At 39.9% G+C, this 19,262-nt stretch overlaps 1 protein-coding gene across 3 annotated transcripts in view; it reads left to right on the top strand.

Moving 5' to 3' along the window:
- The window catches only part of TENM1 (teneurin transmembrane protein 1), a 697,668-nt gene that overhangs the window by 455,460 nt on the left and 222,946 nt on the right, over nt 1-19,262 (top strand). For all 3 annotated transcript variants that reach the window (XM_075538255.1, XM_075538256.1, XM_075538254.1), the window contains exons 12-13: nt 16,770-16,955; nt 18,695-18,718. In XM_075538255.1, coding sequence (XP_075394370.1) covers nt 16,770-16,955; nt 18,695-18,718 — 210 coding nt within the window. The remainder of the gene's footprint in view (nt 1-16,769; nt 16,956-18,694; nt 18,719-19,262) is intronic.

Genomic DNA, 19,262 nt, shown 5'->3' with positions numbered 1-19,262 from the left:
TGTGCAGATTGCCATTTTGATGTGTGTGAATCAAGGATGGCGGAACAGAATTCTTCAGGAAGATTTACAGACAGGAACACCTCTGTCAGATGGAAGCTACATTTTAAAACAATAGCATCACACCTTGGTATTTTTGTTTAATAGATGCTTCTATGATTTTTGTAGCCATATTTTCTGCCTTATCTTCAGATAACATATTACTTGTAAAATTGAAGGTAAGTCAAGGATTTTAGCTTTGTCTAAATGTAGCTACATTAATATCCTACCTGCCCATAGTTTTCCTACAATACAAAGTAACCTCACTGGAATGTGGTATTATCGGACAAGGGTAGATGCGAAGTCAAATTCTTTATTCCATTATTAATCCTTAAGACAGTGGATATGGCAGCACTCAGGAAACAAAATATGTCTCTTTAAGTTCAGATGACACTAATAACCATATAGCCTTTTAAACATGTTAGTGATTGCCACAGAGGAAAATTATCAACTAAAAAGCTAATGTATTAAATGGCAGTGAGCTGTGCATTCCAGTGCAATGTAATGACATTTATATGCCTTTGTCTTCATCATGCGGAGGATTTTGTTGACTCTGGATTCTTTACATTTTCTTTCTCCTTGTCATATTTATTTATAGGGGTAAAAATAAACTGTAGGTGCATGGTCTGCTGGGCAATGATGGCAGCTTTGTAAATATGTATGCAGCCTTGACTCGGGTCTTGGACAGAAAGCTGTTTCCCATTCCTTTGTGATGTCTCAAACACAGCTTTTGTATTAAGGATGCAGGAGCCTGGCGCAGTGGCAGAGCTTGTCTGATAACTACAAGTATTATCTCTCTATAGGTCTCAAATTAGGCTTCATTTTCTAAGGCCTCCAGAGCCCTTTCCAAGAAGGTTGAATGGGGGAGGGAGTGGAAAAACCTGAGAACTTTTTCATTTGGAGTATATTTCTCAGTTTGTGTGAAGTGTCCTTCCAACAAACAGCGTAAGATTCCCTGCTAAAGTGTGCTATCACTGTGTCTGGGGGCTCAGATGCGTCTGAGGGTCTCTCAGTCCATTGTTTGTATAGCTAGATCTTCAGGTGATGTGGAAACTGTTGTGCTAAAGTGTGAGGTTTATTGACTTAGGCAAACACTCTGCAGAATCTTTAGATGTGTATCAACAGGATTCTCAAACAAACAAGCTCATTGCATTGAGTCAATTCTGACTTATAGGGACCCTGTAGGACAGGATAGAACTGCCCCGTGGGTGTCTGAGACTGACTCTTCACGGGGGTAGAATCCCACCTCTTCCTCCTGTGGAGAGGCTGGTGGTTTCCAATGGCTGACCTTGTGGTTAGCAGGCCAACATGTAATCTACTGCACCGCCAGGACTCCTTTCAAACAGATGAATGAACCCTTATTTTCAGGAGAGCGTAAGTAAGGCTGTTAAAATTGTTTGAAGAAGGATCACCAGGTCAAAGAAGAAAAGGGACATTCTCCTTGGCGCAAATTGCACATTGTACTAAATCATGCCAAAAGGAGTGCTAAACCTGCATGAAAAGCAGCTGTCTGTCCAACTTACAAAGACTGGGCCATGAGGAGGCGATCTGCGAGAAGAGAGCTGCATAGGAAAGAGGCCGTGAACTCATGAGAATAGACTTGGGCCCAATGAGAATCTATTGCACCCAAAGCAGAAAGGGTGTCCTGCAAACTTCGGGGTGTGAGGAAAGTCAGCCATGGATCAAATCCCTCCATGTTAAGAAAAGAATCAATTTCACGCCTGATAAGGCTGAACGAAGTTGAAAGCCCTTCCCAAATGTGCATTTTCTTGGTAATAAAACACTATCATTGAGGCAGGATCCAACGTCAGCAAATTTGGTTTCTTGCACAACCTCTGCTGCATGCTCCACCAGTTAAATGCTGCCCCCGGTTGTCAAGTTTGGGGGTGTAGGGAATGATCTTTTAAAGGTGTGTATTTGTTGATCAATAAAATCATGGGCAAAATGGGAACATAATAAAAGAACAGCTTTCTAGTTTAACAAGAAATACTTCTTAATTAGCCAGGTTGTAGTACTAATGGTTGCAATGGTAGTTGTACGCCATGTTAGACAGAAGGGAGCACAATATTTCATGGAGGCCAGAGACAAAAGTTTGATACTCCTACAAACCAGTCAGATGTTCCCTTCCAGGTGGCCACAGACTTCAACTAGATAGCAATGATTTTAAAGATATCTGAGTGTAAAACACGTAGACAGCTCAACATAAACTTTAGATACAACTGTACAGTCAGCTAAGAGCATGTGCTCTACCCATATTGAGAGGACAAGAGTTTCAAAAGTCAATATTTTCTCTGTACACCAAACACCTCATGGGATTTAGTTTCTTGTTTGGCGGGGGGGGGGGGGGGGGGAGGGTTAGTGTCATGGATCATGGGAAATCCCAGTTGATTTGGCCTAATAACATGTTTAGTGCTTCCCTTCCAGTCTCTTCATTGTGCCTGGGAACTAAAAACTTTCAAGCAGCCATCCAAGGCACAGTAACTAATCTGGAACAAGAGAGAAAGAACAATCAGGAAGAAGAGGAAAATATCACTGTGTGGTCAGTTCCCTCTATGCACAACTGCCTCCTAGCCACGACAACCAAAGAACTTGACGGTGTGCAGCTGCTGTTACCGAACATTTAGATTAAAGAGTCTATAGAAGGATCTTGAACAACGGAGTGGGAATGCAAAAGGGAATGTCAAATTCTCATGGGCTTCAGAATTTGTGGAGCCATGGAGGGTAGATGAACCCCTAATTGAATCACCCTCAGATAGTCTCTAAACCTTAAATGAAAAATATTCCCCCGAGTCTTCTGAAAACCAAGTAGGTTTCGCTTACCTAATGAAAAATGTCAGACTTGGTCCTTTTGCTTTCTTAAGAACTGTCTAGTCTATGTGGGATCAAATTGACAACAGCAACTTGAAAAACTAGACGGGAACCCAAGGGGACAGTGACTTTGTTAGTTCAGGAGGAAGAACTCAAGAAAGGAAAGTGAGCGTGGTTGCACAATTTGAAGACTGTGATCAATATCACCGAATGTTAGATGTAGAAACTGTTGAATTGGTGTCTGTTTTGTGTTTATATTCACAGCAACAACAAAATAATTAACATTTAGGAAAAAAAAGAAATATTTTCTCCTTAGGTGTGATCTTTTTCTTCCACTGATAATCTGGTACCTGGGTCAAATACCAGAGTCAAGTGTCCAGATTGCAACTTTCTACGTAATTGTGCATTCTCTTGGATAGGCAATGATGTCAGGCTCACGATCAGAACAATGAGACCCAGTCTTGTTGTCTGAAGCCATGAGTGAGGAGTAGTTCACCTCAGTATCCACAGGACCAACCTCTGGTCACACAGCTAAGCAAACAGTGCCATCTAGAATTCGGGTCAGATGTTTGATTTAGCCAATGGGGGGAACAGGACTTATTCCAAAGGAAATCATTTATATATGAAAAAACCAGCTGGCTCTTTCATTGAACTAAAAAGTCATAAACTACACATGGGTTTGTTTATTTTGTCTTGTCAGGTTTTGCAAATTTACCAAAGTCCAGTAAAACATTTTGTAAAGGAAATTCAGGGCTGTGTGCTAAAGATCTGTGAAACATTTAACTGCAAGTCATTACAATTATTGATCCCGAAAATCTGGATTCCTTATGATTTCTGTTCTCACCCCTGGTAGACTGGACTTTGCTAGTATTGTTGTTTTTGTTCTTATGTGTCACAACGGCATCATGCATCTGAATTTACTCCCCCCAAAATTTTTGTGGTATACAGTTAGAGCTAGCTGAAAATTAAAATGTTAATTCCTCCTGTAATCTTTCCAGTTTTCTTCAAATGTAAGATAGAGTTAATAGTATGTAGACGCATTAAAGCCCTGTGGTAATGCTGGCGCTGAAGAACTGTAATGTGCTGACATGATATGATTTCTGTGTTAAAATGAGACACACACACACCTGAAGAACAAGAAATGTGATAAATGGCTCACAGTATGACAGAATCTTTGTCATAGGCACTTTAAGAGGTTGGTTGAAGGTAGCATGGTATACACCAACGACTATTTTTCAATTTATTTTTCAAAGGAATTAGAGCCTACATGGAACTGTATGTTATGTGAGTCTTTTATAAATGTAATAGACATTAGGAGCTGAAACAGTACCACAAAAAATGATTCAAATATCAGGTTAAATAATACAGATGATTCTAAGTTGTTTTTGATAATAATGTTATATTCTTAGTCAATTCCTTCATTAATTCCAGTGAACAGCTGACCATACACTAAAATTCTTTTCAATACCAAGCCAGGGTATTTTCAATCAACTCACATGCACGTGAAGATAAGATAATGAATAAAGGAAACCAGGAAAGAATGGATGCATAGGAATTACAGTGTCGACAAAGAAGCTTAAAAGCATCACAGACTGACAGAAGAACAAATTTGTCTTAGACCAAGTACAACTAGAATGCTCCTTGGAAGCAAGGTTGGCAATATTTGGTCTCTCATACATTGGACATGTTATCCTGGAAAAGGACATCATGCTTGGTAACGTAGAAGGACAATGAAAAAAAAAGATGAATTGCCACAGTGGCTTCAACAATGGGTTCAAACATAGCAAAGATTGTGAGGGTGGTTGGTCCACAGTCAGCAGTGAGTTGTTCTGTTGCACCGTTGTAAGTGGGGGCCGACTCGATGACATCTAGTGACAACAAACCAGTTGGCTTGGCACTGCTCTCACTAATACCACCTTATCTTCTTTCTTTACCACTATTGCCCACGTTACTCTCACAGAGCAATGAGAAACTCCTCCGGTTTTCCCTAGGAAAACGTCTACTCATATCTAAGAGGATCTCTATGTCAGTTCATTCCAAGTTTGTTTTTCGTTTTTCTTTTATGCATTCAACCTTATTTCCTTTTATCCTTCACTGACATGTAATCAGTTTCTTAAATTTCATGATTGTTTTTCCATGAGAGATAATATCTCCTTGTTGGGAATGCCATGGTGTGTTAATTGAAAAATGTACATGCATGTCTATGTGAGAATGTAGCATATATCAAGACTGAATGTTTCAGTGTACCCAATGTCATCACTGCCCAATATTGGGTAAAGCCCCATTGTCAAGAGTTGAAGAATTTATTTTCCTGAGAACTTTTTTCTAAAGAGTAAATCTCAGAGAAATGGTTTTGTGAGAGGCACTGAAGGATTTACTGTTTAATCAAATTGTTCTTTGTCAGGAGGCCACAAAGAAATGTGCCAGTTGTGTCCTAGCTCAATTTATACAAGTGTTCTTCATTGTTGACATGCATAAAGAAACTTATTACAAATGAAATGTCTCAATAGAACTTTGAAGTATCTGACTATATTTTTCATGTTCTTTTTCCAATATATTTGTCCTGAAGAATGCTTATAATTCAGCATTCTTTTGTCATGTATTGTAGCCTATAATGTTAATGTATTTTCAACCAGATAGAAAATATTACACATGTAATAGAACTATTCCGAGAAAAATATATTAGAACAAGTATCATTTCTATCGTGTTTATAAATTATACTGTTGCTGGCATCTGATTTCTGTTAGCCCTTTCCCCCACACCCACACCACGGCAATTCTAAAAAGATCTGGACTGACAAACGTCTTTGAATGCATCCAGAATCCCCATTGTGAGCTGGATTCAATTGCAACAGTGTTGGTGTAGTTCAGAATGAGGAATGTTTATTGTTTAAGATCAGCTTCTCCATTTGTAATCATTTATTTCTTGGAGGATTCCCTTAGTCATGAGGAAATTGCTTCCCACCTGGATACTTGCGGTGCCAGGCAGGTAAATCACATTTGTAACTGTGGACCATATCTGTAGAAGGCTTTGTGGGACTGACAGCAGAGTGCAAGGGTTGGGCTCAGTCCTATCTCTGCTTAGTCAGTCAACAGAGACTTGTTTCTTTCATATCTTTTCTTTCGTAAGTTATCATTCAGTATTTCAGGCATAGAAAAGAATGGTATAAACCGCTGTGTACCCACTAGTCTGCTTTAAAAATTAAAATAAATACAAATGAATTCCGTTTTGGATCTCCTTGTGATCCCATCCTTCCCCTTTCCAGCCAGTGGCAAACTTGCTCCGTAGTTTAGTGTCAGAATAGTTTGATCGATTGATTGATTGAGCCATAGATAGATAGATGGACTGATATACATACAATGGAGTTCATTGTTCTATATGTTTTTAAGTTCCATATGAATGGCTTCCTTTCTCCCAAATGTGTATATTTCCTTAGAATGCACTAAAACATATGTTAATGTTCCTATTATTTATGGACATTTAGATTGTTGTTGGGTGCCATCAAGTCATGTGGGATCCTCAAATTCATTGCTACGTTTAAACCCATTGTTGCAGCCACTGTGTCAGTCCATCTTGTTGACAGTTTCCCTCTTTTTTTACGGATTCTCTTCTTTATCAAGCATGATGCCCTTCACCAGAAGCTGGCTTCCCCTAAAATAACATGTTTCTAAAGTATGTGAGCCCGAGTCTGGACATGCTTGCTTCTAAGGACCAATCGACGTGTTATTTCTTCCAAGACAGATATTGTTGTTCTTCTGGTAGTCCATGTTACTTTCAAGATTCTTCAACACCATTAATTCAAATGCATCAATTATTCTATGGTCTTTCCTATTCATGGCCCAGCTTTTATAAGTATATGAAGCAATTGAAAATGCCATGGCTTGAGTTAAGGGTACTTTTGTCCTCAAAGTGACATCATTATTTTTGAATACTCTACAAAGCAGTCTACTTTGTCCAGTGCAGTGTAATACATCATTTGCTTTCTTGACTGCTGCTTCCATAGGCGTTGATTGGGCATCCAAGAAAAATGAATTCCTTGATAACTTCAATCATTGCCTCCTATGGAGCAGTACTACTCTGTCATAGGGGTTATCTGTGAGTCAGAATCAACCCTGTGCCACAAAGCAAAGAGAAATAGAATTTATAGAATTATTAGAGGAAAATTGACATCCTAAGGATATTGAGTCTTGTGAGTCATGAAAATAGCATATTAGCACACATTTGTCTTCAGTGATCATATCGGGAAGGTGGCCACCCATTAATATGATTTTTTGTTCTTTGATGCCTGATGCCTTGTCCCTTCTACACCTTGTGGTCACACAGGCTCATGTGCTCCTTCCATGTAGGTTTCGTTGCTTCTGAGCTAGATGGCTGCTTGTTCACCTACAAGCCTTTAAGACCCCAGGCACTATATCATTTGCTAACCAGGCACCATCTGCTTTCTTCACCATATTTGCTTATGCACACATTTGTCTTCAGTGATCATGTCGGGAAGGTGTGCATCATGGAATGTCAATTTAATCTAACAAAGTGTTCTTGCATTGAGTAAGTACTTGAGTGGAGGTCTAATGTCCATCTACTGCCTGCTGATGGTTCCCCGCTGTCAAGCTATAGCATCTGGAGCCTTAAAAGCTTGAAGGTAAGCAAGTGGCCATCTAGCTCAGAAGCAAGAAAGCCCACATGGAAGAAGCACACCAGCCTGTGTGACCATGAGGTGTTGAAGTGATCAGGTATCAGGAATCAAAGAACAAAAAATCATATCATTGTAAATGAGGGTGAGTGCAGAGTGAAGACCAAAAGCCCATCTGTAGGAAACTGGACACCCCCTTACTGAAGGATCATGGGGAAGAGACGAGCCAGTTAGGGTACAGGGTGGCAACAATGAAATATACAACTTTCCTCTAGTTCTTAAATGCTTCCTCCTCCCACTATCATGATCCCAATTCTACCTTGCAAATCTGGCTGGACCAGAGGATGTACACTGGGACAGATAGCAATTGGAAACACAGGGAATCCAGGACAGATGATCTCTTCAGGAACAGTGGTGAGAGAGGCGATACCTGGAGGGTGGAGGGAAGGTGGGGTAGAAAGGGGGAACTGATTACAAGGATCTACATATAATCTCCTCCATGGGGGATGGACAGCAGAAAAGTGGGTGATGGGAGATGTTGGACAGTGTAAGACATGACATAATAATAATAATTTATAAATTATCAAGGGATTAGGAGGGAGGGTGAGGGGGCAGCAACTAGGGAAGGGGAAAATGAGGAGCTGATACCAAGGCCTCAAGTAGAAAGCAAATATTTTGAGAATGATGAGGGCAACAAATGTACAAATGTACTCGACACAATGGATGGATATATGGATTGTGATAAGAACTATAAGAGCCCCCAATAAAGTGATTTTAAAGAAAAGAAAATAGCATATTTGTTCATTGACTGGGTCTGTCATATATGTTGTTAAATTTGGTTTTTAATTTTTACATTAGAATTCTTGAATGTTTTAAATAGATTAACAATAAGAATGGAAGTTTTACAAAATATTTAAATATTCTAATTGATTGTCGCTACTATGTAGGCATGGTAATGGATTAACTTTTGATCTTTTATCCAGCAAACTCTATTTGTTTCATCATTTACCTGTGTACTCAATTTTGTCGCTTCACTTTTAAGTATCACAAGTTTTAGTTTGGGTTCCCCTATTGTGCTGACGAAGATGTTCGTTACAGCGTTGAATTGGAAGCAGGAGTTAATGCTAGTACTTGTGACTTCTATTGCTCTAGGAATAAGTAGGATATTTACAATAGGATCTCGGTGCATCATCTTGTGTGTAGTAAGTTCCCTTCTAGTCCTATTTAACTAAAAGACTTTGTCTAAAATAAGAACTAAATTCTGTACAGTGTTCTTTGTATATATAGAAAGACTATATTTTTTTCTTAAATCTGCTATGAAATGGATTAAAGAAAATAGATTATTACTGCAGTGGTGAATTATAATAAAGGCTCTCTGAAGTTGAAGTATCCTAGCATTATGCTCCCTTGATTGGGATTTATACATGAAAGTTAGGGAGGTGTGTGTGTGTGTGTGTGTGTGTGTGTGTGTGTGTGTGTGCGCGCGCGCACGCGCCAATGTGTTTCTGGACATTGCTTATTAGATTTCTTGATATTTTATTGGAGATATTTTTGCAACCATGCTTCTAAGTGAAATCGTCCTTTTTCTACTGCATTTTGGAACTCAATTATAGTAGTCTCTCAAAATGATACAAGAAGGCTTCTTTCTTTATCTGTTTTATGGTATAATTAATTTAAAACAAAGATTATCATTTGTCCTTTCAAGGTTTCTAAAAATGCACTTGAAAAGTACCTGACCATTTTCAGTGAAGTTAATGTGTATTGGAGTTTTTTTGATTCTTCTCATGTCCATCTGTCCTTGAAAAAAATGTCTATTTCATCTAAGTTTTCAATTTTATTCGCATAGTTGTTTATAGCCTTTATTTTTAAATACTAATCTTTATTGTTTATTTTTATCTTCCCTTTTCTTTTTGATTGCTATACCTTGCCAGAAGTTTCTCTATTTTATCATTCATGTAAATGACATGGATGTTCATGGTATAGAAATACTCTACTGGTTCTTTGTGATTTTTATTCTCTAGTCATTTATTATTAGCTCCCTTTTATTTAATAGTAGTATTTCTCACCTTTTAAGATGGACAGTTGCCCATGTATTTCCAACTGTTCTTTTTTTCTACTGAATGCATTTAAGGTTTTAAATTTCTCCTATCATATTGTTTAAGCAGCAACCCACTAACTTTTATGGATAGTGTTTTTGTTGTTATCCCATTCCAAAGCTCCTAATGTCCAATATTACTTAAAAACATAATTCACAAATTAAATCAAAGTGTGTTTCTGAAGAATAATTTTCTGGCTTCCCCCTATCTTTTCACATATTGATTTCTAATTTTACTGCATTTCACTGAGATGGCATGATCTGAATAATGTGGAATCTGCCAATTGTTGAAGCTTGCATTGTGGACTAAATGCCAGCTTTTGCGGGTATTCTGTGCATGTTTGAAAATACCATGCATTGTATCGTCAAGGCTTTGAGGTTTTATAAGATGTCCATTAAATTTGCTAATTGAGCTTTTCAAATTTTCTACATCTTCACTAAATTTTTATCTGCTTATTCTTTCTCTTGCTGATTGTGAAACTTTTCCATTTTCTCCATAAGTCTGTCAGGTTCTGCTTTATGCATTTAAAAGCAATATTTTCATACAGGCTCTGGATTTTTATGCCTTCCTTGAAGCTTATTTCTTTTATCATTATGCAATTACTCTCTTTATCCATAATAATATTTTATGCTTTGAAAGTCTATTATTTCTTTTAATATCTCTTTTCCAACTTTTTCAAGGTTGGTATTTTTCTGGTTTGCTGTTTTCCTTTTATTTCTAACTTCTGAAGTAGTATGTTTTCCACATCCCTTTCAAAAACCCCAAACCCATGCTCCCTGAGTTCATTTCAACCCCTAGAGCCCTTCCCCTGGGTTCTGAAACTGCAGATCTTGAAGGGAACAGAGAACCTCATCTTTCTCCCACGGACTGGCAGGTGGGTATGACCTGCTGACCTTGTGCTTACCCGACAGCGCCACCAGAATATAAACTGAAACTCAAACTCACCACCATGGAGTCACTGCTGATTCAAAGTGACCCCCTGTGGGTTTCTGGGAGTAGAAAGCCCAATTGTTTACGGGAGTAGAAAGGCCAGTCTTTCTCCTGTCAAGCTGCTGGTGGTTTTGAACTGGCGGGCGTGCAGACTGCAGCCCAACTTGGAACCACTGCCCCCAGGGCACCATTTACTAAATGTTCCTTTTCATTCCATTCCAGAGTCCCTCGCTTATCATTGCAAGTTCCTTTGGTTCGTTCTTTACTAGGAATACTGTCAGGCGTGGGTGAATGTCGTCGTCTGTTGTGTTTATGTGCAATTCTTTCTGTCTTTCTGTGATGAGTTGAGTTTCTTCTTTTTTTGCTCCTCTATCAGGTAGGAAAATGTAGATTCCATTTCTGTTCTTTAGTGACTACCTTTAATTTGTCAAAATTATTTTATTGAAATATAGTACGTATTGAAAGTCCAAAAGTTTAAACGTAAATGCCAGTGATTATTGAACTATGAATACACTTTAGCCTACAACCAAGTCAAGAAATAAGACATAACCCCTAGAAATTTCCTTTGCGACCCCAGTCTCAGTAATTACTCCCTTCTTCCTTCCTCCAGAAGTTACAGTATTATGCTTCAGTATCTGATATCTTTTGCTTAACGCTGTTTTTTAATGTCCCTACTGTGGTGTATTGCTGTCGATCTTACGTTTTCATTACTGTATCTGAGTTCTTTCCATGATTACCACAATTAATTACCTATGCTATTGATCCCTGGTGGCATAGTGATTACACATTGAACTGTGATCTGCGTGGTGGCAGTTCGAAACCACCAACAACTCCTTGGCAGAAAGAATGGGCTCTCTGCTCGGTATACAGTCCCCGTCTCAGAAACCCAGAGGGGTCACTATGCATGAGCACCGACTTGATGCCAGTAGGTTTGGGGAGAGATTATTGACAGATATTTGAATTGTTTTCATTTCACTTCATTCTATTCCACAGAATTCTGCTATGAAATATATACATCTATTATTTGCTTGGTTTCTGAGTCACAGTACATACTTAGATCCAGCAGATAAAGCCAAGTAGTTCTCCAAAGTTACCCATTTACACAACCACCTACCTCAACCTCACGACCATCGAGTCAATTCCTGCTCATTCAGGACAGGATAGAACTGCGCTTGTAGGTTTCCAAGGTTGTAAATGTTTGTAAGAGTAGACAACATCATCCTTCGCCCGTAAGAGCACCCTGGTGACTTCAGCTCAGCGCTGTCACCCACTACACCACTTGCGGCGTGTGTGACGTTCTAGTGCTTCACATCTCCATCTACATGAGCATGGGAAACAAACCAACCCCACGTGTGTTTGAGTAGTATAGTACTCTGTACGGTTTTCACTGGCTGATTTTGTTTTTAAGTAGTTAGCCTGGCATTCATTCTGAGGTGCCTCTGGGAAGAATCAAACCCACCATCTTTCAAGATTGCTAATTGACCAAAATTAGGTTAGATGGGATTTTCATACTTTGAAATGAGTTGAAACCTGCTCATAGCCTAGCACATAGCAATTCTGTTTAGTCATGAATGTTCTGTGGACATTGCAAAATGTGTAGGCATGTGTGGCACTGTTTCATAGTGTACTTTCTATGAATCAGAAATTGTCTTGCTGCCAGTGAGGTTTTTTTTTTGTTTGGGGTTTTTGTGTTGAACCCGATGAGTCATTGGCTAATCCAAAGGTCGGGAATTTCAACCTACCAGCCACTTAATGGGAAAATGACGAGGCTGGCTGCTTCCACAAATGTTGCAGCCAGGGAAACCCTAGGGACCATTCTACTCTGTGCTACCGTGTCACGATGATTCAGAATTCGCACAGACCCAAAGACAAATAGATCCATATGAATTTGGTGATCATCTTGCTCACATACGCCACATCCTTTCTTGTTTATTATCTGCTTATATTTTTGGCTACTATGAGCCTTTGCTATTTAAAAGAAACCTCTGGTTGATATATGCCTCAGGTTAAGCCTTTGCTATCTTTTTGAATATGTTTGCTGCGGTTAATTGGCTAGATTTGCTTTAGATATTTGGCTAAATGTTTTCTTCAGTGTTATGCATTTTTTCTCTTTTTATTTTATTTTTTAAAATAATTTTTTGACCAAGGGTGTGAGGGACGATGCTGGGAGAGTGGAGGGTGAGTGGGTTGGAAAGGGGGAACTGATTACAAGGATCCACATGTGACCTCTTCCCTGGGAGAGGGACAGCAGAGAAGGGGGGAAGGAAGACTCCGGATAGGGCAAGATATGACAAAACAACGATGTATAAATTACCAAGGGCATATGAGGGAGGGGGGAAGGGGGAGGGAGGAGGGGGGAAAAAAGAGGACCTGATGCAAGGGGCTTAAGTGGAGAGCAAATGCCTTGAGAATGATTGGGGCAGGGAATGTATGGATGTGCTTTATACAATTGATGTATGTATATGTATGGATTGTGGTAAGAGTTGTATGAGTCCCTAATAAAATGTAAAAGAAGAAAAGAGAAAAAAATGATTAGGGCAAAGACTGTACAGATGTGCTTTATACAATTGATGTATGTATATGTATGAACTGTGAAAAGAATTGTATGAGCCCCAATAAATTGTTAAAATTAAAAAAATAATAATAATAATTTTTGGGGGGCTCGTACAATTCTTATCACAATCCATCTGTCCATTGTGTCAAGCACATCTGTACATTTGTTGCCATCATCATTCTCAAAACATGTGCTTTCTACTTGAGCCCTGGATATCAGCTCCTCATTTTTCCCCTCCCTCCCTCCAGATCCCTTGATAATTTATAAATTATTATTATTTTGTCGTGTCTTACACTGTCCGATGTCTCCCTTCCCCCACTTTTCTGTTGTCCATCCCCCAGGGAAGAGGTTATATGTAGATCCTTGTAATCTGTTCTACCTTACGTATTTTTAATACATTATTTATTCAAAGAGTGCTTTTGGTCACACAGGACTGGCAAAGGCTCTGCCCAGCTTCGGAGTCCTCCAGCAGTTTCTCTCAGAACTGACAGAGACTTTGAGAAGAAAAGCATCTTTTAATGTCAGGCTCACCTCTCTCATTTTCTTTTTCTCCTGGATGTTGGCCCAGTAGTTCTTTAATGTTTTGTGAACTCCAACTTCCAACAGATTCTTTAGCGATATTTTGTCCATATTTTCTAGTTTTGATCAGGAGTGAATAGTGAAAATTTTGTAGGCCAAGATTACTACAAACTGAAGTCCACCTATAAAGTTGTATGTGAATCCTTAACAGAATATTTCTTACCTAACTCCTGAGTAGAACAAGATTTTAAAATATGTCACCGAGGACATTCCTTCATCTTATACAGTATGAATATTCCATTGGAATGTTAATATTTTTATTTGGAGGAAGGCTCATTAGCAACTTGTGATTTGCAGCGGACACACCCTTGCTTGCTGGAAGCCAAGAGGAAGCATTTTCTGATGAAGATAAAAGACCGCAGACCTCAGTGTGGTCTGAAACTCCATGGAAAGTAAACCAAAACAACTGGACCGCTGATAAAGCAGATTGAAGTCGTCAAGGATCTCGTGGTCCTTGAGTCCACGATTCATGCTCAGGGAAGCGGTGGTCAAGAAGTCAAACAATATATTGCAAAGGGAAAATCTACTGCACAAGACTCCTTTAAAGATCTCACTTTGATCACACCAAAGTATGATTTTGAAGGCTAAAATAAGCTTGACCCCTTTGAGGGTATTTTCAATGACCCAATATTCGTGTAAAAGCTGCACAATATATCAGGAAGCCAACAGAAGAATCAATACATTGGAAGGATCAATGCAGTGGAATCGATGCAAACGGAAGAAGCAATGCAATGGCGCTTAGGAGCCAGAATGGCCAGACTGTGCCTCACAACATGTCATTAGGAGAAAGCAGTCCCTGGAAAAGGACATGGAGCTTGGTACCGTGTGAAAAGAGGAGGGGCCTCGAGGCGGACGAATGGACCCAGTGGCCACAGCCATGTGCTCCACCATGACCATCGTGCGGACGGCACGGGTCCCAGCAGGGTTTGACTCCGTTCTGTCAGAGCTGACTTTAAGGCACTATATATATGTCACTCCGTCCCCCCACACGAACTCGCTAAGATCAGTTGTTATAGATGGTGCTTCTTTCCCACACTTCTGGGCTAGTGGGTAAAGTTTGTCTTCATCTCAGTGAAACTGCTGCCATTCAGGGTATCCTGCATTACTTGCAGGAGTCTCAGTCCAAGTCCCCATCATAAATGCACCCTCAGATGCATCTCCATCACTTTGCGGACGTCAACACTCAAGCCCCTAGCCATTACTGGGTCTCATAACTCCTCCAGACTGCCAGAGGGGGGACTTGGGGAAGTTACCGCTTTGGCTTTTAGCATCCTCTTTACTGCCAGCTCGTGAGGGTTTCCCTTCCTCGCTAAGACATACCATTTTAAAAATTGCTGCATTGTATCTAAGGTCTCTAAGGGTTTATATTGAGATGGTTTACGAATAACCTAGCCTGCCATTTTGTCAATACTATTCATCTCATCCTATTATTTTTCAGACCAGAACAAGAATGATATACTCCCCTATGCTGTATAAAGCAATGTATGCAAAATGTTTGCCTCCAGTGGTTCCAGTAAGTTCTGATTTGATTGGCGTGGGCCCTTTAGTCATCTAATCTTTGAAAGATCTATGCCAGTTAAGTTTTCAGTGCCTGGTATCAGGGAGGCAACTATGTGGGGAGAATTACAATCTCGAGTTTATTACAGGAACAGAAATGTAATTTATAATTTAACTGCCGGAGAAAAAAAATTCTGTCTTGGAAAAAAGTACAGCCAGAATGCTCCATGGAAGCAAAGATGGCGAGACTTTATCCCCCATACTACCAGCACATTGGCCAGAGGGACCAATTGCTGGAAAAGGACATCACACTTCGTAAAGTAGAAGGGAGGCAAAACAGAGGAAGACTCTGGACAAGATGAATTGATACAGCGGCTACAACAATGGGCTCTAACATAAGATCAATTGTGAGAATGGGGCAGGACTTGGCACTGCTTCAATCTGTTGAACCTATAGTCACTATCAGTCAGAACCGACTTGGCAGCATCTAATTAATATAACTTTAAATATATAAATCAAACATTTAGATCTAGAATTTAGTGACAAGGTACTATTTCAAGGAGACCTGGTGGCTCAGTTGCTAACCAAAAATTGGAACCCACCCAGCAGCTCTGCGGGAGATCTGCTCACATAGAGATGAAGAAAAGCAGATTAAACATTGAGTTGCTACACACAGTAAGATTGGTGGTTCAAATCCACCAGCAGCTCCTCAGGAGAGAGATGAGACTCCACTCTGTGACAGTTCTACCCTGTCACATGGGATCACTATGAGTCAGAATCAACTTAACAGTATTTACCATCAGGTTCTATTTCCGTATACTTCTACGTAGCTAGCATCTATTAACCTGCATCCTCTGTTGTATTTTCTAGTTCCTGGACTTCTCCTATAACCTAGTGATCGTCCACATCTACCTCCTATTTTTTTACAACTACCTCTTTATCTATCTAACTCTTCCTAAAGTCACCAGCGATTTCCATCTTGCTAAATCCAATAGCTACTTCTCAACCCTTCGTTTCCTCTCAATGGTATTAGACAAAGCTAACTACTCCATCTTTCTTGATAAGAGTGGCCCCTCTTGGCAATGGTGATTACTTCATCTGCTGGGTTTCCTCTCATCACTACCTTCTCTCTGTCAGTCTCCTCCGATTAGTGCTGGTATCCATTTCTGAAACCCAATCTTCTTTCCATCATACCAAGACCCCCCAAAATACTTATGAATAAAATGGTAAGTAAATAGACACCGGGTGTAATAAAATCTATATCGTAGACTTTGTCAGAAGAATGTTATTGCCTACTGAACATTAACTACTATCTATGAAGTGAAAACTTTTGTTACGTGTAAAGAGTTTAGTTACATGTCTCGCAGGGGAATGGCTTGTCTCAGTACCTTTTCAAACTTAAAAACAAGTCTTAAAATTGAGATTATCAGAGAGAAACAACTTCCATCACACCCACCATATGTCTTTATGATAATTTGCTTATTTATTTAAAATTCATACATTGGGCACTGTGGTCATTCTAACATATTTGGCTAGGAGCCTGCGTTGACTCAGTGGCAGTGGGTGAATGTATTTTGAAGGCAGCGGATACTGGTTTTAATAAAATACGCCAATACATCTTCTTTGACTTCTCAACAGAGCTCTGTACCATGGAGTGTGGTAGCCATGGAGTCTGCTCAAGGGGAATTTGCCAGTGTGAAGAAGGCTGGGTAGGCCCAACATGTGAGGAGCGCTCCTGTCACTCCCATTGTGCTGAGCATGGCCAATGCAAAGATGGAAAATGTGAGTGTAGCCCTGGATGGGAGGGCGACCACTGCACAATTGGTAAGTACCATGCTGCTTTATCTAAATAAATTAGATTGAATGAAGAAGTAGAAGTCATCTTGTGAGTCCCTAGTCAAGCTTTTGAATGGAATTAGAGGTTTGGCGGAGAGGATGACAAGACAGGCTGGAGACAAGTTTGAAAGCTTTGTGGCACTAGGCCGCTTCCAGTGCTATTGAAATTATTGTTCTTCTGTCCTGAATCATTCCCTTTCCCATTATGTTAGTGCTCTCTGTATTTTCTGACTTCAAGGGTTTTGAGTTACTTAAAGGAAAGATGATACATTTGAAGACAGTACCATTAGTTAATAAGCAAAGTGCTTTTTTTGCAAAGGTAATTATTCACTGCCGATTTTGCCTGATGAAAAATATATGTTTGGGTTTTTTCGGTCTGCAAGCACTGCAATGCAATTTCATTAGATGAGTCTACTGTAACTGGGGCAATTTGATATCATTAGGGACCGTCTCTAATTTATTGAGAGCAGGTGTTCTTGACCTAGCAGCTATTGAACATCTCTGTTCTGTTTTTGCACTGGAGCATCCACCTTCCCCTCCCCGCCCCTTCCCCCTCACCACTTGACCGGTTTCACACACTTTCAGTTTACTGCTTGGGAGACCATAGGGCCAACTGGGTGGGGGAAGGAGAGAAAAGAGAGGAGCTGATACTAAGAGTTCAAGTAGACAGAAAATGTTTTTTAAATCATGATGGCAAGCTATGTGCAAGTTTGCTTGATTTAATTGATTTATGGATTGTTGTAAGATCTATAAGTGCCCCCAATAAAATGATTTAAATTTTTTAAAATGTTGAGGGAGAAGCACCTGTATAGTTACTAAGTTACATAAAAGACATTAGCAATAATACAGGTTTCTGTTATAAGACACTTTCATTTTCTGGGAGGAAAAAAGGGCACCTCACCTTAGTCTTTGACATGTGTATGTATCTGCCACACAGGTGTCTTGTCTACTCAGAGAGACAAATAACATTCCCTTGACTCCATTCAGGAAACTGGTTGCAGACTATCCCGGTAGTATTCCATGAACACCTAGAAAATGTATAGAGAGCAAAGGCAAGCGTGAGCCTCTGGAGACATGCTCTATTGTTTGTGGGCTCTTTTCACCCCCCTCGACCGTACTACAGCTTTCATTTTTTAGGTGCAAGTATTTTGTTATACTGGTTGCAACCTGCCAGAATACTTTATAATACATATAATATATAATGTATTATTTTAATAAACTACATTACTACTCCACTAAAGGCACAGTAAGCCTTGTTCTGTGACTGTGGAAAATATTTCAGATTCATTAAACAGGTGGTGCGGGGCCAGATCCACATGCAACTTAAGGAATGGCTTTCCTGCACTACAGTCACTGCATTGCCTGCGCGTAGGAGGCTTTCAATATCGTGATGATTCCTCCAGAACTCCCGTCCAAAGATATTCCTAATACGAAGTTCCTGCGAGTGCCCTTTCACGGAAGTTATTACGGAAATGTAGAAATGCAATTCTTATACTTTTAATGAAATATGACACTTTTTAAGGAAGCCTAATGGAGTCTCTTGCAGAAAAGTCATTAATACCTTTCCCATGGAAAATATTCTTCATAAACGGCACAGGAGAGAGCGCCAACTTTGGAGCCACCGGCATGTCAGTGGCTCCCAGCTTGCTGTTCTCTTCGCACTAGTACATGTTGTACAGCCGTCTCGCCCAGAAATTCATTCCATCACTCTGTTTCCTCCCTTTTAGCTCACTACCTAGATGCCGTCCGAGGTAAGTTGGGGTTGTTTTTTCCACTTCAGTTCGATAACAGAAAAATAACGTGCAGACGAGAGATGCACGTGGGAAAGACAGACTGCCGTTTTGTTTTGTTTTGTTCCTTTTACCTTGGCGAGCCTGTTTAATTATGAGTGCCAAGTTCTTGCATTAATAATGGAACTAAAAAGTCATTTCATTTTCCAACATCAAAAAGTCACTTTTGGGCCTCCTGTGTAAGGACTAGTTTTCTTTGTTACTGGGTGTGTGTGTATGTGTGTGTGTGTGTGTGTGTGTGTGTGTTTGTGTGTGTGTGTCTATCTATGCTTACAGTCCAATCAGGTCCTTCGTAGAGGAGGTTGTAGGTAGACGACTGGGCTTTTTTCATGAACATAACATTACACTGTAAGCCCCCTGCACACTATCCTTACAGGGACAGAGGCAGCCCCATAGGACTTCCCCATCATCCATTCCACTCAGGAATTCGCTGCTGACAGAGACAGGAAGGGTCTGTCACCAATCTCAGTACCTTTCATTACAGCAGCCTCCTCAGAAGAATGAA

The sequence above is a fragment of the Tenrec ecaudatus genome, chromosome X (assembly GCF_050624435.1).
Source record: "Tenrec ecaudatus isolate mTenEca1 chromosome X, mTenEca1.hap1, whole genome shotgun sequence".
NCBI classification, from domain to species: Eukaryota; Metazoa; Chordata; class Mammalia; order Afrosoricida; family Tenrecidae; genus Tenrec; species Tenrec ecaudatus.
This window is presented reverse-complemented; position numbering and strand designations above follow the sequence as displayed.